The following is a 26,650-nucleotide window of genomic DNA, read 5'->3' as shown; positions in this document are numbered from 1 at the left end:
CCGTTCCTTTGCCGCCTTCCCGCGGCAACGGAGGTCGGGCGCGGGACCAGCTCACTCCTGTCCCAGGAGTCCGCGGCGAGTCCCGGGCCCAGGCTGAGGCGTCGAGTTTAATCGGAAGGTTTAATTCTTCCCGCCTTTTCTCACCCCAGGCCAGTGCCCGCCCCGCTGGCCGGCTCGGGATGGGGGGGGACGGGGCTGACCGGGCGTGCCCCGCCGGACACTCGTTCTTTGCTGTTCCCGCAGGGTCAATGTGTGCGGGGGGCAGTGCTGCCATGGCTGGAGCAAGGCCACGGGCTCCCAGAGGTGCATCAAACGTGAGTAGCCGTGCGGTCGGGGAGGTGGGTGTGGGAGGGGACGCCCCTGCGGTCAGCAGCGTCGTGGGGACCAGAGGGGACCATGCTGGCATCTGGGGAGGTGGTGGATGCTGGCATCGCCTGTGGGCAGAGAGGTGCTGGCTGAGCTACAAAACCCACAGTTGTAAACACTTCATCCCTAAATCCCTCCTTCCTAACCTTCAGAATTGCTAAAGGATGAATAACTGCCTGTTACAGTTATCCTCGGCGCAAACAGTGACATTTTTGGAGAGAGCTTTGTGGAGGCTATTTTTTTTGTGAACACCTTCCCCCTTCCATTAGTGCTTGTTTTTTAGGAGTTTTTTGAGTGGAGGGCTTAACAGGGTAAAGAATCTACCAGAGGAGCACAGGTGGGGAGCAAGAATTTGCCATCTACCCACACTGTCCCTTCAACCACCAGCCCATGTGATGACCCTGTGCTTGGGGCATGGAATTCGTGAAGCACTGAACAAAGCAAAAGAAGTAGATTTGGAGAAGGTCCTGACGGGGGATGTACCTCCGCTTTGATAACTAGAAGCACAAAGTATGTGCATAAAGTAACACTGATAGAGTCAATGCTGTTATATTCAGGTTGTGCTTTCTGATATGGAAGTGGAAGAATTTCTAGCAATTTAGGCAAGATTTGGAATGACTGCAAATGGCTAAAGTGGAGTAATGTTGCCATGAGGTCAGGAAACACTGGAATAGCATACTTCTTCTTGAAACTCCTTTGGGTATCAGTGAGATTGGGCAGATCTTGGCACTTTAGTTCAGCAGGACAGACTTCTGTCCTTGAGAGAGTTGGAGTAAATGTTTCCAGGATGCAAATGCTGGTTTGGGGTTTTTTTTTTTTTTTTGTGGTGGCTTTTGTCCCTGTGTGGGATTTTTCACAGTAGAGAGCAATCACTTTTGTAATCCTGAGTAAGGTCAAGTACCTTTGACCTGCAAGGACCTGTTGCAAAGAAGCTAAGACTTTATTACAGTCGTTAAAGACGAAACTTCACGATTTCCCTGACCAATTTAGGCATTTATTTAAGATACTCTTCTAAATTAACATTTTCAGCTTAAAATACATGCTGCTGTGTTAGGTTCGTCACCTTTTTTGTTTAATACCTTAGTAATACTTAAATGATTTCCTTCAGCTTAGAGTAGTATTTTAAGGTTAATTGCAGAGCTTAATAAACACCTACCTTAGCTGAAATACTAATCAAATTGAAAAAATCTCTTAGTAATTTCAGGAGATAAAGTGAAAAACTGTATTTCAATTGCTATGCTATTGTGAAACAAATTTATTTTAACTATTTTGAACAAAACCCAAACAACATTGCCTTTTGTAGCTCTTTTTCTGCCTTGTAGTAACTTTTATTTTCAGATAACTTCATGCTTTTTAACTTTTGTTTATAAATTAGGTAGTTTTCATTACTTTCAGTCCTTTAAGTTTTGTCTTTTTAATTTTTATGGTTGTTATTCAACTGTTCTCTCTTTTTTGTCTTTTTTTTGTTTTTTATTTTTATTTTTAGAGTCTTCAATAAAGGCCAAGACAGCCAATTGGATTTTTATGGGATAACTACATAGAATTTAATTTAAATCCATTGATTACTTGGTTCATTCATATAGTTACTGGAGGAATGAAGCAGCAGAGAAAGGGTTAAAAGAAGGGGGGGGGATTTTCTCCTTGACCTTTCTTTCTCTTTTTGTGCCTCTGATACTAGGGTCTCCTTAGCATTAAATATTTTTGCTACCTCCTCTAATGCTACTCTAATACCTCCTAGCAGTGGTATAATACTCTTGGCTTGGATCTTCTCAGTTTCACCCCTCTCTTGGCAGGCCAAGGGAAGCACTAAATGTACTGAAGTTGTCTGTTTTGTAACTTAGGCAAACCATGAGATATCAGTGACTTGATTTAGCTATGGAAGATTAGTCTCACAGTCATAAAAGCCAAATATCACCTTTTCTGGAAGCTGCTGATGTTCCTTTCAGAAGACCAGAAACCCTATAACTGAACAACAGTTAACCCCTTTGTTTTCTGTAAAAAGAAGCAATTTTTAAAATCAGATAGTGCACTCTGTTGTTTTTGAGTGGATTATTGCAGTAGTGGATTAATTGTGGCACAGATGCCAGCACACCTGAGCTGACTTGATGCAAGGGCAGTTTGGATCTGTCAGGGTTTATTAGCTCAGTCTCAGTATCACTTTAATAACCTATTTGGTCTCTAGGGCCAGATTTTATTTTTTTGCATGGTGCAAAGCTTGAGCTAATAAACCCCAGACCTACACTGGCTTTTTCCAGAGCCAACTTGCATTTGTCTGCATCGTGCTTCCAGAACCAGAGTGCTGAGAGCCAGCTCTGATCAGCAAGGTTTATTAGCTCAGGTGTAATCCCAGGCTGGAACAAGCAGCATGTGTTTCTGCTCTGCTGCACCTGTGTGAATAAGCCTGCCTGTAACCCACAGAAGGAGGGGGTGAAGGGAAGAGGTATGGGTCTTGCAGCCCAGGCTGCTTCCCATTCCCTTTCTCTTGCATGGTGGTGTTTGCTAGCCCTACTTTCTCCCACATGAGGCTGTGGTTGAGGCTGCTATTCCCTCGGGTGACTTGTATCCCACGTGGGTGGTGGTCTGGCTGGGAGCAGTGGCAGCCACATCGCTTTTCCCTCAATAGCAGCAACAGGGGGTATTTGAAATGTTTCTGTGCAGGTCAGAGGGCAGCATCTGTATGGAGGAGGCAAGTGGATTTTTCAAGTCCTTTTTCTAAATTTTAGTCTGAAGCCAAACTGCCTGCTGTGTTTACAGTTATTCCTGTTCTCTTGGAAGCCTGATAGTCTTTAAAATGTGAGCTTCTGTCTTCCTCTAAACTATGAGAGTGCCTACTGTATCCAATTTAGGCATATGGGGGTTTTCCCCTTCTGTGCGTAATATTTAAGTTTTACATTGTTAAGTTTTATCTTAAGAACTTCTTTTTCAAACATGGTGTGACCTCAGTTATGAAGAACTACATCATTCTAATTAAAAAGATGAAATCACAGTACTCAGTGTTAAAAGTATTCAGAATTGCTTTGTGCTGGAAGAATAATGTCTAACAATCCAAAACAACCTTTTTGAAACTTTCAGAACATCCACCTTTGGATAAAGACAAAGGTGGGAAAAATTGAACCACAGCAGTAAACACCTTGGAAAGTTAGAAGTGCATGAAAGGGTTTATGACAAAGACTGTCTTCCAGTCATAGTTATCATAGGTTATAATCTGTGTAAGTGCAGTAATAAGATACCACCAAGGCTGGAGACACCGTGTTTTGTTAGTACTTGTTGCATAGGAGAGCATTATAGAAACATTAATTAGCTCTATAATATGGCTGTAAGGCAAGTAAAGCTTGGAGTGTGGGGCTTTTGTTATTTATTTCATTTATGGAAATTGAACCATAGGTTAAATGTGCCCTTGGACAAGTTTTAACACCTCTTGGGAAGGCCTGTGCTGGAAATTGCTGCCCAACTGTGTGTTTATACTATTGAAATCTGTTGTCTCCTACTTTATTACTTGCTACTAAATTTCTGTTAGTTAAAGCTACTTCCTTCTATTTGTTCTGATTTTGTTTTCTTAATGGTTACAAGGAGCTGTTTTTTATGTTGGGAAGTTAAGAAAAAAATTACCTGTTGTATGTAGGATCTGATATCTTAAAAAGATAAATGAAAAGAACTACCTTATTATAATAGTAGACCCCTTCTAAAATGTGTAATATGTTTTGTCTGGAGTATTAATATCAGTTGTTTAAGAGTGTTCTCAGTGTAAACTGGATGGTTAAAAAAGCGGGAAGGAGAGAACTGGCTGTTGTTAATGGAGTACTGAAGCATGAACTCCTTATTGCAGAGGTGTAAGAAAGGCTCTTAGGGCAAGCAGGTGAGGAACTGGATTTTGCAGGATCATGTTTAGAGGAAATTTCCAACAGGGAGAAGAATTGCTGTTTGTGTAAATGTAGAACCCATGTACACAGTCATTGTAAATTAAGATAAAGAGGATCTTCTGTCTTGCTTAGCTGAGGGTGTTGCATGTGTGCATGCATGTATTCAATGCATAGGCATAAGGAGAGGATTTTGCTGTTGGAACTGGATTGAATTTACGTGAATTTTATCATGAACTTTTCTTGTCTGTTGTGTATTTGGGCACCTTGGAAAGATCATCAGAAAATAAGACAAACAGTCTGTTGTCTTTTTTTTTTTGTATTAAAATATTATCTTGCTAATTCTCTTCTCTTTTAAAAGACTTCCTGACTCAACATTAAAATAAACACACTGTAGAGGTTTAATTTATTTTTCAGAATAAGAAAATATATGATAGTAGATTCTTGCTGATGTAAGAGCAGGAGACTGGAAAGTTGTGTGAATACTTGCCCAGAGGAAGGGTCCACTTTGTTCAGTTCCTTAATCTGTGTGGCCTCTGCTTGTGTACTCCTGTTTAATTTGAGTCATCTGATCCCTAAACTTCCAGAGCTATACTTGATATGGATGAGTTAGCATGCTACAGCTTTGTGTCTGCTCCAGGACATGGGCACTTCACAATGTGACCAGTAGTTCTAGATCCCCAATTGTCCAAGACCTGGACAGATTATGCCCTCAGTTGCTTCTATTTTGTGTTCCTGAATTTCTTGGGGAAGGTGAGGAAAAGGTTGCATGCTTAGATCTTGTTCTGATACAGGTTTGTGATCCAGACCTGGAAGCTTGGAAGCATACATGGGTCCTCCAGTTTAGACATAAAACTCTGTATCAGTAAGTATTTTAATATTGGTTGCTCAGAATCTACTTTTTTTCTGTCTTCAGTTAAACTCTTTGAAATGCTAGTATCCAAGAGAGCTGTACTTCTGATCATGGGAACTGTGTACTTCAAATGTTTGCAGCTGTACTTCTTGGAGGTTTTCAGTCATAAACAGTTCCTAAGGCTTAATCAATTTTGTGGCTTTGAGTTTTACCAAGGTCTGTTTATTTACATTGTGTATACAAAGCCTAACTATAGCGTACTGTCCCCAAATGTTGTTTCTTCTCATTCTAAGACCATCATCTCGGTAAAAGCAGTATCCATCTCCTTCAAATTATGTCTAAATCAAAATTAAATGCCTCAGTTTTAAAGGGGTATAACTACTTTGACCTCATGTAACTGACCTATACATTAGTCCTTTTTAATCTGTTGTTTGGTGAGGTTTTTATACAATTCAAAATTGAAAAACTGAAAGCCATTACTTGAGGGTTTTACCTCTGCTGTGCTTGTTACTGTAATATGTAAATAAAACTTTTGAATTTCATATACAGGGAATAGATGGGTTTTTGCAGTGGGAAAGTTCTTGTTAGCACTCAGTGATATTTCTACTCTGCCTTATTTTTCACTTACTGCCCTTGGGAAGAGGGAGTAGTATGACAGGGTCCAAATTCTTGTAGTCTTAGCCTACCTCAGCAAGTAGCGTGGACGAACAGGAGCTGATCTATAAACAAAAGCCTTTGGTTTTGATGAAACACAGGGCTTAGTGTTTTATTTTGGTCAAGGTGTACTCTGGTCTCATGGAATGAACACCAATATGAGCCTGAAATACATTAGATGCTTTCTTAGTGTTCGTGTTTCGGGTTTAGCTTTTTATTATTTAAACATATTTTTTTCTTTGCATCTAAAAGCAATAGAGTGCACGTAACTAAAGATGGCCCCACAACTCAATAAGTGCAATTGGTATGATGTGCTTCAAGAGGAAATCAGACCCAAATCAGCATTATGACTGACTTTGAGCATGCAGTCATCATGCAGACTTTGAGCACAGTGTCTATCTCCTGGCCATTGATTGCAGCTAACCTCCCTCCTGTGAGGAGACAGTAAAAGAGCTGTGAAAAGATAGGGGAGCTGTTAGCTGCTGCCTGTTGTACACATGTGACCATGCCATTCCTTTTTTTCAGTGAGGAAAAAAGTCCACAATTAGTATAAGGGGAAACCTACTTTTCTTTGTGAGACACTTGGGAATTTACTGGAAACAAGCTTATAATCATATGTAGTCCCTGTTTCCTACAAATACTACAAGTGTGTACAGAACTAAGACAAGACAAAACAAAAAAAGAGAACCATAAAAGAAACTTCTCAAGATGTTGTGCTCCCACATTGAAGCGGATGACAGATTAATAGTGAACTTGCTCAGCTCATTGCAGCAGTTGGTGTTAACAAAAGAAGCAGGGGATGTAGTAAAGTTATAAAAAGTCCTGAACACTTCCTTTCTTAATACATAATCAGGAGCCCAGAAAACTGAGGTATTTTGGGTTTTTTTTCTCCCCTTCAGGTTTGTTTGCTGGGTTTTTTTTTCAGTGTGTAACTTGAAAGTTACACACAGAAAGCTGTATGAGTGTCAGGGGAAGCTGTGGTTCTGCCATCGATCATGCACTCTTCTTGTTCTGCATGTGTGCAGGAATAAAATTATGTATCGACAGTGAAGTGATACTTTGATAGTTACAGTACTAGTCTTATACCTCTCTTCTGTACAGCTGCTCTTCCTGAGCGTGGAGAAGGGAAGAGCTGGAAGCGGGGCAAACTCCCCTCTCCTTCCTCTCCTGCAAAGTGAGAGAGCTGGGCAAATGGGATCAGCAAACTTCCCAACCTTCAGGAAAGCAGGGCTGCAGTGAGTGATGGGGTTCTGCTCTCTGTGGGGTCTTGAAAAGTTGAGTGCAGCACCTCTAATGATACCCTTCTTTGCAACATTCACCATGAAGGGCTGCTTGTTCCAACTGATTCTGCCTGAGATGTATAGGATTTGTGGAGGGTGGATGAAGAGGGGCACATCTACCTAAACTGTCTCCTTGTTTGGATTCTGCAGTACTGGTTATTAGTAGGTTATCAGTGGTTCAGGTTGTCAAGTCAGTCCATATTCTGTAACCAGCATGGGCTGATGTTGGGTTGGGTTTGAGATTTTTTGCTTTAGTGTTTTGTTGTTTTTTTGTTTGTTTGTTTTGCCTTTAAAAGCACCAGTACTTGATTTGCAAAGCCTAATTTATTCCTAGAAAACAGATCCTCCCCATTGACTATAGAAAGAAAGCAAACCTTTAGCATTTTTGCATTTATGACTCCACAGAGAAGGGGAATAATAATTTTACATGTTAGCAAGGCAAGATGTTAATTTAAATACAGAGCTAAAAATAGGTCTACTTGGCCATGTACATTTTTTGTGAAGTGCAGATAATTTCTGTATAAACCTAGGGTTTTGGAGAGATGGTTCCTGATAGAGGCAAATTGTTTTATGTCCAATGGCAAGATTGACTTTTTTCATAAATCAGATCAAGGTTTTTTATTATCCCTAGATGGCAGTTTAGGCCTGGATTTTCCGAGAAGCTCAACTAAATGGTGAACTCCTATTGAGAGTTGGTTGAATTTAGGAAAAACTTTACTGTACTTAGCATTTGTTCAGTTTCCTGCATATTTATTATGAAGTATTTTGTAACAAAATGAGTAGGCACTGTAATGAGAAAGATTAAGACAATTGAAATGATTGCAGACTGGAGTGTTAACCACTCCAGCAGCAAGAATGGAGTGCAGCATGAGAATCTGCTGGTTTCCTTGGCTTAGTCCATTCTGTAGTGAATGATTTTTTTTTTTTGACACTGAAGTGATAGAAGGATCTATAGCATGTGAAATGTTTATATTGTCAGAATATGTATAATTATGATTTCATAATTAAGTATTTCTAAGTGTCTCTCAGATTGTGCAGTCTTAAGTATTTATACTATATAAACTCCAGTAAACACAACATGAATGAAAATGCCAGATATCAAAGAGCATGTTATATCCTTATGACTGATAAAATAATGCATCCTTTTGCTGAAGTTGGGCTTTTGAAGTATTTGAGTATAGTTGCTATTGAATTCTGATAGATCTTGGCATTTAGGGATTGTAATATGAAGATAAATAGAAAATAAAGTATGCTATGTTGTCATTGGGTTAGGAGAGAAAGTAGGTTTTTTTTGTGTGTTTGTTCTAAAAGAAATATGTATGCCAAAAGCATTGTTTTTTGTTTCCCTTCCTTCATGGAGGTCATGTTTACATGCCAGTATGGGAATGAATTCGATGTTTTGAAGTGGACAAGCAAAGAATTCCAACACATGCTTTCATTTGAAGTCTATTTAGGGAAAGAATTCCTTAAGATCATATAGTTAGGCTAAAAACAAGTTCCTGTGTAGAAAGACACAGATGATGTCTACCTCCTCCATTAGTAGTGTAAAGGTCATACACGTTTTCTGCAGTTAATGTAATTTCTTAGGATTATTTAAGTAATTTAAACTTTTTTTATAGAATGGTCTTGCAACATGGTTATATCACCCTTGGTTACAAATTCCTGTCTCCTCCATTCTCAATGAATGTTTACAATTGTTGGATATATTTCTGGTAAAGTTCGACTCCTGAAAATTTTTTGGAGTGAGATACTTAGAGAACTAGATCCCCAGGAAAGCATTAGATGGTGAGCTGCAGATGTTCCTTCAGTTAGCTTTTGGGTTTCTAGATTCCAGTATTGCATCCTCAGTCCTGACAATGATTAAAGACTTAAAATGGTATCCAGAATAAAATCATAAAATTAAATGGTGAGCTAATCAGTAGGGTAATTTGGAGAACAGGAAATTCTTAGAAACATTGCTCTTCTCCAGGATGTCAGCACTGTATTCAGATTTTTCTGAGGGAAACTGGAATATATCTCGTTCCTTTCAGAACCCACAGCTTGTTGCTTTCCAAAGAAAGTGCTTCACTGCTTTTCTTCTGGAATCGGTGGGGGATCATCACTCTGTCTTTCAACACAGCAGGAGTTAAAGGTGCCTTTGTGTCACAACTTTTTGTTTAGGATGTGCACTCAACCAAGCTGAACATTGGTTTGGTTACCCTGTGTGCTCGAGGAATACAAATCTTGAATTAATAAAATAAGAAAGACAGTATTTATTATGCCCTTAACAGTATTCCTGCGTTTCACGTAAAACAACTTGAAATTTCTGCTCTAAGCACAGATATATCCGTGCCAGAGTGTTGGTTTTTCTCCTTTCTGTAAACTTGATGCATGCATCATTTCTCAACCGTTTTATGCTGGAATCCGAAGCAACCCCGTACTCATAATCTTCTTTCCAATTACTGTATTTTCTATTATTTGCCCTCTACCATGTATTTTGCCTGACAGGATTTATGCACTCCTATGGGAGAAGTTGATATGTGCACTGTGATGAAATTTGTTGAAAGTCAGTGCATCCTGTTTAAACTGGTGCTTGACTATGTGTGCTCAAGAGGAGGAAAAAAAGATAAATTTCAGGTGGAAACAGAAAGAAAAAACCTAGTGGATGGGTGCACTAGAAATAGCACAAGACTCACAACACTGTTGTAGTGTACTTGTTGTCACAGTATTAGAAATCTGTAGAAATTCAAAAAATATAGAAATTTATATAGACATTTAAGTACAAATCAACAGCAGTTCCTTGATAAAGGAAATACTTAAAGGTGGAGCTGAGGCTGAAAGGCTAGAAACTTGAGTGTAGGAAACTTTTGGGACATGTAAATTTGTTTATTGAGATTTTTCTCACTGAAGATACATTTTTGTGAATTTCAATTCTTGACGTGATCTAGAGACACAAGGAAATAATCTTTTAAGTGTGGTGTTACTTTTGAAGAAATTAATTGTGAATCAAGATAAAATAAATGATTAGCATAAGAATGAGATTGTAATGATTTTAATTCAAGAATTAGCATTAATATAATATAAACATTGTTTTGTGACAAGTGAAGTCAGTTATACCTGCATTTTGATTCATTTGAAAGGACAAAAGAGAAATTATCTAAACTTCTTCCAAGCACGACAATATTTTATACTGACTGATTTGATGTAATAAATTATGCTTAATTTACCATGTATTAAAACAAATACATTTTGTATATGTGGAGGTTTTAAAATATTTACATATTTTGAAACTATTATAAACCTTTTAGGTCTTACTCCTGCAAATATTTGTATACTCTTTAACCATAATAACACGAACACATGAACTGAAAAGTGTATATGTATAGATCAGTCCCAAAACAACATAAGATGTTTTGGAAGGGGTGTGTTTAAGCCTAACGGTAATGTTATTTTATACTTGCTCTTCTGAAAGCATGTCACAAGTACAACCATATGGTTGTGTCAAACCCAGTAATTGTCTGTGAGAGTGGTGAGCAGCAGTTGGTTAGGGAAAGATGCATAAAAAGTATGAGCATCTTGAAATACAGCTTTCAGCTTTTTGTGATGTAGGTAGTTCCAAAGCAAATGTGTTGCTGTGGCTTTGTTCTTTGTAGATAGAGATGGCATGTTCTTTAAAACACAAAAAGCAACCTGAAGAATCCTTATTCCTTCACCACGCTCCTGGAAAGCGAGGGAAGATTGGTTATATTGTCTATGCCTGGACTTCCAACGTGGCCAACTTCCTTGGCACGGGAAGTCTTTGATGCTGAAGCTAGGAGGTTCAAAAAGCAGGTCAGTGAACCTCTGACAGAAAAGTCTGCTGAGAGTTATCAAACAGAAAAACAGCACTCTTGTTGAAGAAGTTGCTGAGCCTCTAATTCTTGAAGGCTGTAGCAGTACAAACTTTTACTGCATCTCACCCTGTCCTTAGGCATCCACCTCGGTAATGGAAGGAGAAGACTGGACTAAGTGGATCTTTAATCTGACCCACTAAGTGTGATCTCATTATCTGCATCTTTGCCAAGCTCTCTTTTGAATTTCCAGTCATGACCTCCTTGAATTGAATAGGACCAAGCCAATTGCCTTTAGCAGGAGTATATTGACCTGCTTTTCGGTTTTGAACTTAGTACTTCCACACTCCAGTTTTTGAAAGCTTAGCTTTTCGGAAAATATTGGTCTTTTCAGTTGTGTGCCATTATTGTTGTCTTCAAACAAAATAATTAGGTCATTCATTTGGCACACTGCAGCTGTCTTGGACATTTTTGAAGCTAAACTGCTGTATTATGTAAATTAAAATGTTCAGTTTAATTCTTTCTTAAAAAATGTGATCTTTATCCAGTTTTGTGATATTCGACTACACAACATTAATGAAGGATTTCAGTCAAAGGGTTCATTGCTGTAAAGATCTAATGGATCATTTTTTTAACTTGTTGTCACTGTTCATATGATCTGAGACAATAGTTGCTGTATCTCATGACGCTTGTTTTGTTAAAGGCCAGTTAGAGTAATGCAGAGCATATGCTTTATGTATATGTAATATGTATGTAAGCTTTCAGGGTTTACATTGCTGTCAGTGGAGTAAGAATCGTCACGTCTATTTGGGTAAAATAGATAAGGTAATTTAAAAACAGGTTCTGTTTTCAGCTTCATAATTTTAAATTCACTGCAACCTGAAGTTCACTTCCATAAATAGAATCTTAAGTTTTCTTAGGCTTCTGAAGCACACCTTTGGTTCTTAACTACAGGAAAAAGAGTTGCAGTTTTTTCAATATTGTCTCTTGTGTATGTATACATTGTTATTTCCCTTTTGAGTGGAGGTATGCCATGATCAGTGTCCGAGAAGAGTGTATGTTTTGTCATATTGACTTTTGGGGTGGTCTTGTTAGCTTACTTCTGTGTTCAGTCTTTGTTTTTTAAATATTTAACTTGTCGAGAAGCTCAGAGATTGATATAGGTGCATGTCTGTAAATCACCAGAAATATATGTTCATGTTTTTTTGATGTTGTAAAAATGAGACCTTTGAAAGTCCTAGTTGTTTGGTGGGTTTTTTTTAAGCATTTTTTATCTGATGTTTTTTAGAAGCACTCCCAACTGTGCCCGAACTCTTTCACTGTCATCTTTACTCATTTTCTACAGATGACCCAGATGATGGGGGTCACTGTTCTGGTCTTAAAAGTCTCTCCAAAGCCAGTGAAACTTAATTAAAATTTAAGGCTCCTGAATCTATTTTTCAAGATATGATTAATTTCAGTCATGTGCACATAAGCAAATTTTTACTGTTTTTAGCATAATCTAAGTCTTAGAAACAACGCACGAGGAAGAGTTGGCTGGTATATTGCAGCATATGCTTGTTGCAAATACCATCTCAAGTTTAGAGTTAAAATGGTCTCCAGTCTTCCAGAAATCAACGACAAGATACAGTCTCAAAAATAAACAAATATAAGTAAGCAAATGATTACTTTTGTGTTGCCAGGGAGATGCATAATATGCAATTAAGGTAGCCCAGCTAAGTAGTATTGAAAAAATAAGTTTCTGAACAACACATGGAGGGGAAAGTGTATGTGAGAACAACCCCATGCAAAACTCAGGTTAAAGTTGTATGGCAATTCTGGTGCCATGTACAGTTGGTATACCATGATAGGTCTGTATCAGAGGGTGTTGTCACTTGACAGACTAGTCTTCCAAATTAACACAGTCCCATCCTACTAAGGCTTTTCATATGTATGCTTGTGCATTTATTTTTATGTATAAATGTGCATATTAAAACTTGATTGAAGTGCCAAGTACTCTAATTTACTTGGGACTGACTTCTTTTTTTTTTTTTTTTAAATAATATAACTGTGCAATTGGATGTATCTAAATATGGTGTAGAATCCCATGTTATGGTTTAAGGTATGATCTTACCTATTTTAGTAAAAACCGATCTTGCATATCATTTTGTTTGTGTTAAAAGATCTTTAACAATAATAAAAATATACTTTGTTTGCAGAAGCAAAGTAGCTCAGCAGTGATTTTTTTTTTTTTAATAAATGCTTCATTGTATGCCATCTTTAATGGGACAAATGAAGAAAGTATTTTGATGTTTATATTAATTAGGATTATATTTTAATGTTAAATTCCATTCTCTGGGTAAGAGAATTAATTTTGTTTTGCCATCTTTATGTTATTTTAGCATTCTCAAAATGCAATAGCATTGTAAATTTAAATATCCAAAATAAATCCTCAAATTAGGTATGCTTTTGCAGTATTATGTATACATATGATCAGCAATTGCTTTTGCTTTTTCATTTTTCCTCTTTTTTTGTGAGATTTACTGCTTCTCCAAGGTTCTTATTCAAAGTGGAGTTGATCCTGCATTAACTGGGTTTATGACCTGGGTGTTGAGTCTAGGCTGACTATTCAGGCTCCCTCGACAGTCACTAGATAGAGCAGCACAAAGCAGTGTAATTAATCCTATCTGAAGGCGAATTGTCTTTTGAAGAATCTGACCCCTTTTCACTGGTGGTACAAAGAATGCACAGAAGCTGGCTTGGGATAATCACAAGCACCTGTCTGTTTCTGCAAAGAATGTAATCCCCAGGTGTAGCGATGTCTTTGTAGCAGCAGTTCATATGTCTCTTTCTTTATGTTGTTTTGATGGGGGTAGTGAAGGGAATGTCATTTGGGTTTTAGTGAGGGAAAGTTTGAATCACTTCATGCTTCTCAGCATTGTTTTCGTGGTCTATAATGTAACTGTAGAGATTTAGTCTAGGTACCTATGCAGTATCCAATTTTAAAATAGTAATGGAGTGAATCCAGGCCAGGATCAGTAGTAAAATTCTAAGCTCAGTATAACATTGTTTCACTAGATGCATTTTAGGTTGTTAAAGTATGAGGAGGAAGGATGCTGGGACGAGAGTGTAAAAGGCCACTAACAGGAAGATTTGAAATAATGCTGTTTCTTGATTTAACTTGTGCATTTCCTATTTTTTAGATCACCAGCATTTTACTTTTCAAAGCTGTTCAGACGTTGTGCATGTCTTATGTAGGAAAACAGCAAAAGCTGTACCAGCTTGTATACTATGTTTTGTGGAACTGAGCAATGGTGCTCTCTTGTACTCCAATTACATTAACAATTAATGCCTTTTTTTTATGATGGGGAGGGTTTGCATTTTCCTTTGTGCTTTGTTTCACAGGTACTTTTTAAAATGTCTTTTCTTAGCTAACTGTGCACCACCATGCCAAAATGGAGGGATGTGCCTGCGACCTCAGCTTTGTGTGTGTAAACCAGGAACAAAAGGTAATTCCTGTGAGGATACAGTCGTGCAAGATACATCTTCCACTGGAGGCCGGAGCCCTGTTGTTCCCCCTTGGCCCATACCCCAGCAGGCTGCCCAGCAGACCTTCTCTCAGAAGGTGCAGGTCCCACCAAAGGTTGGCCCTATGACTCAGATGGCATTCACCATCAAGCAGAAGCCTCCTGTTGGGTTAACTCAGCAAATGCAACCACAGTAAGTGTTTTCTTTGCTTTCCAAGAAGTCCAGTATGTTAGATTTGTAAAAAGTTGTTCCTTGCAAATGTTTTCAAAAAGTTGTACTTGGAAACTCTCACAGATTTGTTTTTTTAAAGAGCTTCTTGTTTAAGTGTCAGATTTTAGTGGATTTTTAAACTTCTGTTACTTACAAGCCAGATTTCTTCACCTGAACAGAATATCTCATAGTATCAGTCAACTTTTATTTTCCTTAGAATGACAATGCTGTACGAATTTCAGAGGAATTATTTTTAATTTATACTAGTGACTCTTTGAGTTTAGCCTAGAACAGAGTCTAGCATGGAATTTCGACACCTTGCATGACTGAGGAGAGTAAGATTTAGTGCTTATGCTGTGTTGTGGTTTCTTCTATTTGCAATATTTTTTCTTTTTTTAAAAATAAGTGTGTACTGTGTCCACTGTACTACAGTGGATGCTTCTGCTTGCTTGTGTTTGAGGTTTAGGATTGTACCTGACTGTCATAGGTATCAAGGAAACAACCATCTTGTTAGAGAATTTTTTCTCTGCCTCTTCAGTAGCTAGTGACTTAGCCAGTCTTTGATATCACTTCCATTACTCACTTTAAGTGAGTCTGAAATTTCTCTGTGGTGTTGTTTTTATTGATGTGTCTGACCTTAACTTCTTTCAAAGCTGCATTTCATACTGGGGAGAGGGAGGTGCACAGGAGGGTGGCAATCCAGTTGAATGTGAACAGGTGTAGGTGTCTGCAGCAACTGCTGTCCTTCCAGTTTGAGGTGAAGTCAGTGACAAAAAGTGTTTCTGTCCTCTAACAGGCCTTGCTTTCCGAGAGCTACCAGGAGGGTGCAGACTGTTTCACTTTTAGTCTCCAGAGCAAGATAATCAGGAATAGGAAATAAACTGTGTTTTCCTGTGTTCAAAACTGTAAAAATGAATGTGGAAGGGTGGTGTGTGATTAGAGTTCTGCACCTGAGTGGTCATATGCTTGTGACAACAAAGTACATCCTGCCACTCCTTTTCAAAGCTGCATCTGAGAACAGAGATCACTGGGCACTGCCAATGTTGTTTGATGTTGTCTTGTAACCTCTTTATCAGGGTTTTTCCTCCTAAACCCTCCCAACTCTTTTTATTGTTGTCTTGGTTCATCCAACTCTGGATCCACAAGCTAAACTAGGTTCCTAGATGTGTTGTAGGAACACTTTTAGGAACACAATTTACCTGAACTTCCTTGGAGTTCTAAACCCTAAGCTAGGATGTTCTTTGAGAAAGGTAGAAGGTAGATCAGGGTGGGCTTTAGGAACAAATGCATCCATAGTCTTGAAAGACAGATAAATTGCTACCCAATTTTAGTATTTCATAGTACTTAGAGTCCAGTTGCGTGCCTATAAGTGAAGCAAGGGTTATTGAAGTGACTAATATGGAGGGGAAATTACCAGTAAAATCATCAGGCTTTTTTCTGCTCCTTTCCATCCAGACCTGCAAGACTACTATTCCTCATCACCTGGTGTCTCAGCTTAGCCCCACAAAGTGCAGTGCACAGCACATGAGTACAAAGAAGACAGGAATTATCTGGCCTATCAGTACTGATTCCTGTAGAGGATATTGCATGTCTTTTTACTTCCTCCCTCTGCCCACAACCATTCTGAAGGAATTTTTCCTTCTGTTGTGATAAAGACCAGTTTTCCAAAATAGGTAGTAAAATGTACTTCAAAGAAAGAAAACAGGGAAAAGAAAAAAAAAAGGAGAAGAATGTAATTTGTTCTTACCTAAAAAAAAAAAACCCACAACCAAACAAAACTCTAAAAACCTGTCTTCTTTCAAGTGCTGTAAAACTGCTCAAAAGGCTTGTGACAGCCTCTAAAGAAGACTTATTTTTCATTATTCCTGGAATAATGTTCAGGGATAAACAGTTTCTCTTGTAAGAAAAGAGGTGATGCTAAACTGATATTCTTCTGTGCTACCATGATAATTGCTGGGCTATGATGCTCAAAGTGTTTCTAGAGGGTACCTACAGCATGTCATGCTTCACCAAAATCTCAGTACCTGTTTGCATGAGACATCATCCCAGATGTAGAGGAAGCAATTTCAGGCTGAAAAAAGAGTCATCTGTTATCCAAAGTGCCTCTGCACGCTTCCATATGTAGTGTTAACCCAGGTGGGCTTTGTTGTTCATGTGACCCTTGTCAGCCTAAGGATTTTCTTCGAACTGTAAAGAGACCTTTTCAGGTAGCTGGATCTGTTGGTCTTCAAGATCACATAAAGATAAATCTTTTTCAACCAGCTTAAAAATAGAGTGGAAAAATGGAAACTTGAATTTCTGGAGTCAAGAGAAAACCAGCCTACAACCTCGGCAGGAGGCAGGCATAGGAGCAGCAGATGGAGAGGAAATGGGCTGTTTCACAAACCAAAGCAGTCATATCAAATGCAACAGAAGGTGGATATTTAGATACAGCTGTTGAAATGAGTGCCAGCAGTAGTTTTTACATATGGCTATTAGGACAATTTACAGGGCTGAAAGATCCTTCGGAGGTCTGGTCTCTACCACTGGCACAGAGAAAATGGACTGGTTCCTGTTTCAATTCCTCTTTGAGTGTCTTGTGATTTTGTATGTTATGTGAGGCTGCCTAGGTATTTTTGGAATGGCCTTTTCTGTTTCCACTCCTAGAAAGTGGAGTCATCCATTGTCAGTGTGGTTGGTATGCTGGTCTGGACACTGCTGCCATGCAGAGCTGTCAAGGACTGGTGAGAGCCAGGGCAGAACCCAACCTGGAACACCTAAATCAGCTCCTAGAAGAGGCTTGCCTCTACAGTGTTTCTGTTTTGCCATCCTCTGTCAACTTTTTTCTGTTTTGTTTATGAAATCAACTTTTCCAGCTCAGTTATCAAGATGTGTTCTTGCATGTTTTCTTAGGATCGTGGTGTCAATGATATTTAGGGAAGCAGGGAATTCATTTATATTTTCCAGATACTTTATTTTTTTTTAAGAATAAGGTGCTGAACAGAAGGAAACCTGGAGAGAGATTAATTTCCTGGATTCAGTAAGTCTGTCATGGCTCTGGTCTGAAGATGGATGCTGTCACTTACAAGGTCTCATCTCATAAGAATGTTAGCAGAAGGTGTAGATGGCTGTAATTGAAAACAAGTGGTGTCTCAAAAATCTGCTTCTTATTGGAACCTGTTGGGAATTCTGATCTCAGTAACAGGCATGCTTTGTAGGCCTGAATTTCTGTGATAGCTCTCCAGTAACTCTGGGTGTTCCTTTCACATCTCATGTTCTCACTTGTTGGCAACATTATAGCTCCAACAGCTTGATTTTCTGCATTTACCATCTGTGTAAGCAGAAGATTTTTTTGTTTTTTAAAGGGACCTTTCTAGTACAGTTTTGGAAATGGTCACCAGAAGGTGTACAATATCAACCAACTGGAGCTCAATAATACATGGCAGTGTCACAGCATTGTTCTTTCAGTCTCTCTTGAAGGCAGTTGTTGATGAAATGTGAAAGTCTGTTTTAATGTTGGGCAAAGCAAAGCCCATCGAAGGAGTGGTAGATGCACAGACTACAGGTGACAGATTTGGATTTACTGGTATGCCTGATGCACCCAGAAATCTTTCCGAAGAGGTCCCCTCCAAACCTCTCTATTCCTGGATCACTAGGTCTAGTTCCATGTTTTGGCATATTGCCTGCTAATGTATTAAACCTATCAACCTGCATCTTAAACCTGAATTTTTTCCTTCTGTTGAAGGGTATAGCATTTATTCCAGTATTTTCCCAATTTTAACTAGTCGATGTGAGATTAGCGTGAGTTTAGATGGAAAAAAAATGCCTGAGAGAAGAACTGGGCATGCTGTTGTGACCCTACTGAAATCAGCAATGTAGGACAGTTGTAACTGAAAATTGAATATATTCTTTATGTAATATATATGTATAAGTTATATATTTACATATATATTTAAAATCTATAAGGATTGACTTTGTACAAAGTCTTGGCTGCGGACTACTGCAAAGTATAAGAGACTGCTCTTTTGGCTATTTCCTGTCTTCTATACTAGTTCCTTCTTGTATCTTTGACTGCATATAATTTATTTTTTAAAACTTCTGGTTCTAAGATTAGTTTGTGATGACTGACCAAGTGACAGTCTGAAAAAAGATTATAGAAAAGTTTATGTTCTCTTGGTCTACACCGGGAAGCTGGAAGCAACTGAAGTGATGATGTCTTGGAAATTATTATTTATGATTCTAGGCAAAATGTTCCATACTAATATTTTTAAATCTGATTTTTCCTATTCTCAGAACTGGATCTGTGTTCTTAGGCACATGCATATATATGTGCTCAGGCCTGATACACCTGAGCACGTACCTGAGCATGTTGAGCATGCCATGACCACACTGTTAGGATACAACCATACATTGTTACCTGGTGCTTCAGAGCTTTTGTCTGTAAGTCATGGGCTACTGCGTTCTGCACTCCTAGAGCCCTGGGACATGGCTGTTTGTGTTATTCTAAGAAAAGAACATCTAAATCTTGAGAACTTGTATTAGCACCATACGCTTTGCAACTCTGAGGTGTTACTGCTTCGCAGACTTAAATATTTAACTTCAGTAGTCAGAGGTGAGGCTTTTCTAGCAATTCTTGAGCCCACTGGTTTGTGTCAGAGAGATGGAAAACTGGGGTCTGTTTGCAGGTTATGTACTGCAACCCTTCAGTACAGACTTCTGACACGTAATGAACTCATGGTGTGCTTGTTTTAGGTTCACTAATGCAAGGTGGCTGCAGGGAGAATAAGGGAAGTTACTTTTTCTTTATGAGCTCTTCGGAGTGGATTCTGAGATGCCTCTGCACAGTGCTTTTAACAAGAGACCTGCTGCAAGGAACCACAGTGCACCCTATTATCCGTCAGGTTATTAATTTCTTCCTAATAGACTTGAGTTTATGCAGATCAGTTATCCATATTGTCCTGTAAGGCATATTTCATTTCAGAATGTCAGTGTACCCTTCCCTCACACAATCCCAGCAACTTGAACACACCATGAGGTAAAGTCAACTTTTCAATTAACTTGTCATTAAGTTATTTTCTTTGAGTGGTACTAGAGTATGTTCATACTACTGTATATCAATACAGGAAAATAGAGACATAACAATTTAGGCATGTACCATGTGTGTGGAAACTATTGTCTTGTTTTCAAGGCACTGCTTTTCAGGAAAGAAAATGACTTCTAAAACTATACTGGTGCTTTGAGCTTAGAGGACTGTAAGCCACCATTCCAAACTATAGAATTTTTTTTTTCCTAACTTAAAAATGCACATACCTGGCCATTCACAGTGTTCACATGGGGATGTATAGGGGCTTTATTAAGGAGCTTGCAGTGTTCTTTGTTACTGTGTTGCAAAATGGTATATTCTCTTCCAAAGTAGCTTTTCCAGGCTGTCTTTTTAAAAAATTGTATAGCTATTGAAACTTTTACCAAGTATCCTAAGGGAATTATTTCAGGAGATGTTGAGAAACAATCAGAAGTAATTCTTTCCAGTGGCTTACTGGGGCTGAAGGAGCACAGCTTTTTGCAGAAAGTGTGACAGTGAGTTTTCAGTTTCAGAAAGGTGTATTTGTGTTGTTAAAGTTTATTTGACATCTTGCTGTTGTTGTGTCAAAATATCCTTCTAGGCATTCAGAACATTTGCTTTTAAAAAAGTTTCTCTATTAGCAAATGCTTCTCATACTAAACCAATATGCAACAGTTTTATACTTTACTGAGACTGTTTAGCCAAACAGATAAAAGTAACCCACTCAGGTTACAGTTTGTTTCCCTAAGCAAGCTACTGTGCAACAGTAGTGATTATAAGATGTGGCTGAAATAAAAACAACGTTGCAAGAGCCAGTTCCCCCCAACTTTAGAGATGGTGAAATAGATCTCAATGGAAAAGTAATGTCTACTTTAACTTTCAAAGGAAGTACCTTTAACTTTCAAAGGAAGAAAAGCAAGGTAAGAATATTTTTACTGATATCAAGTATAAAAATATGATTCAAAAAAATTATGTCTTTAGAAAACTCTAGGTGTTTTTGTTTAGTGTTATAATGTTCATATGATCACCGAATTGATGACATTTTCCTTTGTTTCAGGTATATTGAACTTGGAGAAAAGGCTTTGTGTTTGTAGATGTATCTGCCTTTGGTCTTTGTATCAGAAATCTTGCTTAATATTTGATCTTCAGCCCTTTAAAATAATATTAGTCATACCTATTAGCTGATTTGTATGTCTTGTATATTAATATAACTTTTGGTATTGTCTTTATCCTTCCAATCACTATTCATTGTTAATAAACTTATTAAATAGATAACAAAGACACAAAGAACCCCTCTTTAGTGGATTTACTTAGTCTTAGCATTTTGCTAGTGCGGCAGATAACTAGCTGGCTTAAGAATCTTCATTAACATAATGTGAACTGGCCTTAGACAAAGGCAGATGTATTTTCAGGATTGGGGCTGTCTAATTAATTACAAACGCCTCATTGATTTCTCCTATTATAAATAGCCTGTTCTGCTCATGATTTAGGAATGACACACATATTTCATCTCCATTAAACTGATTTTCTTCAGTGTTAGATTCTGAGTACTTCACTGAGAAGCAGGCTTTTTCATACTGAGAAGCAGTTTCCGCTTTACCTAAGCTCTGTAAAGGCCATGTATTCTTGCACTTTGATAAATTCTACTCAGAAATCCAAAACTTTTGTTTTACAATCAGTTATTAGTCTAATCACAACCAAGAAGATTTATTACTCATGTTGTCTTGTGTTGAAGTTTAGGTGTTACTGTTCATCAGTATCTGGTGAGGGACAGATTTCTTTTCTGTGAGTGTAACCAGTAGAGAATGCAAGGCAGATGGAGAGAGCAGGATCTTCTCCTGATATTATTGTTCAAGTATTGCGTGAGACTTTGTAACCAGCCAGTAGCCTATTAGAGGGACTCTGCAGTAAGTCCTTGTTTATTTCTCTTTATCAAACTTTCCCTGAATTATCTCACATGGCCTTGGAGAACAGTGTTGGAGGACCCAAAGGTGTACTGTTGGCTAATTTGCAGTGTGTAGCATCGTATTGTTTCTGAAGATAAGTCTGCTGGTGTGCTTAGAAGTCACGTAGAGAGTTGAATCATGACTAGTTGACTTTAAGTTAAGCAACTTCCTACACTAAGGAAAGAACCTACTGTTATTCAGAAGTGATTTTATATGTGATATGTTAGGAAAATAAATACCTCTGGACTAATAGCTCACTGAAGTATTCTAAATATCAAAGAGAATTCTCTGTGCTTGGAAACGTAAAGAAGCATTGTTTCCGTTGCTGAGACATGTAATTTCTGGGACAAAGTATCTGCCATAAAGCAGCATTCATTGCAGCCATGTTTTGTTACTAATGTAGTCTCTAGCTTTAAAAATATCTCCTCCAGACGTGTACAGGAAAAGAAATCTTTTCTGATAGGCCTTATGTATTGTAATAATTTTTTTTAAGTATAAAGTACTCCCTTTAAAACTTATCATGCAGCTAAGGACAGACTTTATGAAAACCTCTAGCACCATTAGAGGATATTAAAAGGAGTTCTTTGTCAGCTTATATGCTGTGATAAATCATGTTTCAGGCTTGTCAGGGATTTTATAGGCAGTGTAAAGGAAAAGACTGCTTTTAGATATTCCATGTACTGGTTTTGTGTTTTCTGTTTCATTAAAAAGACAACTGAAGATGCAATTCTGTATATTCTGTGTCAGGAAAAGACAGTCTAATAAAAGGAGATAGACAATACCAGTGCGTACTATTATGTCATTGGGCAGTAGGTGGCAAGCTTTGCTTTTCCTTCTGCTTGGGGTTTGTATTCATGTTGTCAAATGCCAGAATTTTTATAAGGGTGGTTTAAATTCACTGGATTATGTCATTTATTGGCAGCACATTATTTTAAACCATTTCTTTTGTTCATTGTGGATAATTCTTTCTATGGAATACTGAAGTGAAGCCTCTCTTCAAATGACAGATGGACACAAATCAAGGAATGTAAACTCCGTTTTTCTCTTATGGCTTCTGTAAGCAGATTACTAGTACACATATTAAACAAATGAGGTGCAGTCCCAGTCAATCCCAAATTATTTGATATCCTTCTGTTCAGCTTCTGTTGTGGACCACAGTACAGGTAGCGGTGAGGGGACACAAGACCCTCATTTAATACAACATTTTCTCATAATGGGACATACACTTCTATTCCTGTTCTGTACCTGAAAAAGAAAAATAACAGAATATTTATTTGTCTGTCTTATGATGTGTTGTTGTGTCCTAGTCCATGTGTTTGCATTCTCCCCTCCATTTCCCCATGAATTGCTAGTAGTCTGGTGTAGCTGTCCTCACAAAATCATGTGTAGGGGCAGGCATGGGGACAGTCAAGCAGCAGAAGCAGCAAATTGTCTAGATAAAACTAATGATGTGTAGAGAGGGCAATGCTTGTGTGTTTGTCCTTAGGATCTTTCTCTTGGGGATGACTGTTAATACCCCTTCTCTGCTCAGATTTCTTGCCTAGAGCAAATCACCTGAAAGCTGATGAATTTAGTGGTCAGCTCTATCTCTTTACAAAGGATACCAGGAGTGCAGCACCTCTCCTGTGTAGTTCATCTTAGCTGTTGTCCATCTATTCTTCAGAACACTTTTTTACCCATTAGCCAAGTTAATTCTTGGAGTTTCCTCATAATGGTTGAGTTAGAGTTCTTCTTGCTTTGCTATTAAAGTAACAAAAAAGTTTGTTCTGGATTAAAAAAATTACATCCTCAGTGCAGGATATTGTTCTGAGGAAGGTCAGCTGTCCTGGATATTCTTGATCACAAACATGATTGTATTCATCATGTTTGATGAATGTCATTCTAGAAATTCTAAACCAGTAATTAACATACTTTTACTATAGCAGGGCATTCTATATGGGGGGTCTCCTTCACAGCTGAATCTTTGTCCTCACACAATGCCTAATGAAGATCAGAAATGTTTTGGGACTGGTAATGAAGTTCTAAGCTGTCAGCTGAAGGCAGAGTTAATTTCATAGCTGCAGGAGCACTGGGCATACACACAGGATCTTTGGCATCAACTGTTGGTACGTTGAGACAAGTGTTTTGAGATTCTGATACTGCAGTTATTCTCACTTCTGTAGTCCTTGGCAGTGCTATTGATCTATGTGTGCTAGAACAAAAACTGGTTCAAAGGTGGTTATTCATCTCTTTGTGCTGCCAGACACTGAGTCAGCCCTCAAGAACACCTCCATTCATCATTCTAGGGGAATGTAGTCATTGGACTATAAGAGCTGAAGTCACTGCTTAGTTAAAATGGCTGGTCTCCCTCGGGATTGGGGTTGTTTGTGTTGGCAGAAAACATGGAGATTATTTTTTGATGACAATGTCAGTCTTGGTGTCTTTTTTGAACACTGCTGATGCACACTTCAGTGCTAATTGATAAGCTAATTGAGGCTTGTAGTTACCTCTGTTGGATTGAGTATTTTTGCTGTTAATTAAGCTGTAATAGACCTGGGTCTGAAGACCATGGTCTTACTTAAGTGGGGTGTGAAAGGTAGAAAAAACATGACTTTGTTGTGAGATAGGCTAATCATTTGATAGATCTTGTTAGCTCACCATGGTGCGAGAAGTGGGCAGATTGTTATGGCAAACTGCCTTGAGGGAAACCTCAAGTGTTTTGATGGACAAGGTCAAGTCTGTTCTTATGACTTGTTTCTAAGACCTTTTGAATGTGAACACTTGTGATTTCTACTCCAGCTGTTTGGGGTGAAGTCTTTGGAGATGCAAGGATCCACTTCTGTTTGAGAGTTAATCAGTTTACTTTCAGCGGACAGATAGCATCTGACCATGTCAGGTACTGTACATGTGCAGTGAACTTGTGTCCACCAGAAAAGCAGAGATATCTTGGAAAGAATTTTGAAAACATGAAGTATCACCATTGTACCAGCATACAAGGCATTTAGGAGATTGATCTCCAGTGTCCTACAATTGAATTATTGTTGTTCCTGAGATGATGTAGCCTACCTTTGCATGAACATCTCATTTTATCCACACTTGAGCTATCATCTAGTTAAGTGAAGATCTCACAAACAGGTGTTATGGGATGTTCAGTGTTTTCATTAGTATCTTTGACAGGAAAACGATTCTCAGAAAAGGAATCTTTTTGATAGAAAGACTTAAATTTTAGGGAGCCAGCAGGAATCTCAAGCCAAACAGAACTTATTCCAGACAGAAGGAGGAAGCTAATCCGTGGGATGGCAAAAGCCAGTTGGCTTATTGTTTTATGTGTCTATGTGACGCCACTTGCTTGAGTAAAACTTTGGTGCAAGAAAAGGGTGGTCAGTATTGGAGTTCTATAAGGGGAATTGTTGCCTGGCTATGCTGTTGTACAATTTCATCTAGTAATTGTGTCTTTAGTGTGAGAAAAAGATCAACCAAATGTTTGTAGGAGAATTGTCCACCCCTTCCCCTGTCATTCAGCCACAATTCATCTGTGTTAGGAAGCCAACACAGACAACTTCATTATAGTGAGAGGCAAAACAGCTTCATTAAGATTCCAGTCAGTCTCCAAGAGCTTACTGTGTTTATTTCACCGTTCCAGACACTGTGCCTGAATTGTAGCAAACTGTTCAAAAAAACCTCATTCCACATGAAAGTAAGGAATGTTAAAACCCATCTAATTTTGGTGTGTGTTTTGTTGTGCCTGGAGTACTACATAGTAGAGAGAGGTAGGATCTTGAATCTTGCTTAACTTCTGTAAGTTTTATATGAGCATCATCTGGTCTAATGACCTATTGATGTTGCTTGACCTTCTGTTGTCCTTCAGTTTGAAACAGATCCTGAGAATACCTCATAGAGAAAGGCATAGGAACCTTTCTAAGCTCCTTCATGAGCTTAGATGGGAAGAATTAATTGGAACTGCCTTCTTTGGTCTTTTCTTCTGTGTACATTCCTTTAATACATTTCTTAATTGGGTCTAAAGATTTTTGGACAGTTTTTCAGTTCATTAACATTTTTAAACTAGCTTTCATTTTATTTTCATTCTTGTTTTGGAATTATGAACTGCTGTAGAGAATCTTTGGCTTTTGTTCGCTCTTCAAGGATGTTAACTCTTACTCTTGCAGTGTCTCTCCAGTGGTAACATTTGATTTGGATGCTGTACACAGCTTAGGCCAAATCAAGATTTTATTCTTCTGCATTCATGATGCGCTGATCCCTGAAGATTTTAATTACATCTGAAAATTTTGGTTTAGTGTTGTGCTGTTGCTTTGGGGGTTAACTGAAATGTCATACTATGGTTGTTTTCTGGCCTTGTAGTGTCAGTGATATGGTATCCATCACCATCTTAGGCAGCTAGTAATATAGTCCTAATGCTGTGTATCCTCTGCTTTGTGTTGAAATAACAGATCACAGATACTCTGTTAGATCAGCAAGTTAACCATATCAATCACAAATTTAAAAGGCTAGTCTTTGAGAAGTAGCATCACTCCTTCACCAGGTCATCTGTTTCACATCCAGAATATTATATGGATTTTTCCCAGTCCTCCAATTACTTTTACTTTCCTAAGACAGGAACAATTCCTTCCTGGTGAGTCTGGTCATTCTTTCTCAGTTGTATTTCTTGAACTTACAATGTTTCATTTAGAAGCACAGATACTTTTGATTCAGTTGCCTGCTCTGTTAAAAAGCACACTGCTTAAAAAGCTTTCAGTTTGTTCTGTTTCTCACTGTTACTTGTTTGTTACCAACTCTTGCTTTGCTCTTTACTTGAGTGTACTGACTTCACTAGAAGTTGTGACCGCATTGTTCAGGGCTGTATACTTTCTTTCCCAGTTTCTAATTTAAGAATTCTTCTATGATACGTGTCAGTTCCATCAAGCTTTAAATGGAGTTGTGTCTGCCATAGAGGTTTCTTTGTTCTGGTTTCTGATAACCCTGCAGTCCCAAATGTTTATACCGTTTTCTGAGCCATGCACTTAAACTGTCAACCTTTTTGGCACCTTGTTTGTGTGGACTGTTAGCAAAAAGTGTCAGAGCATGACACTTCTAGAGCATGAGATGTGCTGTCATTTGGCACTTTTCCAGAATCACAGAATGGTTTGGTTT

At 38.3% G+C, this 26,650-nt stretch overlaps 1 protein-coding gene across 1 annotated transcript in view; it reads left to right on the top strand.

Annotated features, from left to right (window-relative positions):
- Nucleotides 1-261: 261 nt before the first annotated feature.
- LTBP1 (latent transforming growth factor beta binding protein 1) overlaps nucleotides 262-26,650 on the top strand; it is a 190,371-nt gene continuing 163,982 nt past the window's right edge. Inside the window, exons 1-2 of the mRNA XM_018085320.2 lie at nucleotides 262-314; nucleotides 14,230-14,518. Of these exons, the coding sequence (XP_017940809.2) occupies nucleotides 14,262-14,518 (257 nt within the window). The 5' untranslated portion in view covers nucleotides 262-314; nucleotides 14,230-14,261. The remainder of the gene's footprint in view (nucleotides 315-14,229; nucleotides 14,519-26,650) is intronic.

This window comes from Manacus vitellinus, unplaced genomic scaffold (assembly GCF_001715985.3).
Source record: "Manacus vitellinus isolate BGI_N305 unplaced genomic scaffold, ASM171598v3 scaffold_8_pilon, whole genome shotgun sequence".
Classification (NCBI taxonomy): Eukaryota; Metazoa; Chordata; class Aves; order Passeriformes; family Pipridae; genus Manacus; species Manacus vitellinus.
Note: the sequence above shows the minus strand (reverse complement) of the source record. Positions and strands in the feature narration are given on the sequence as shown.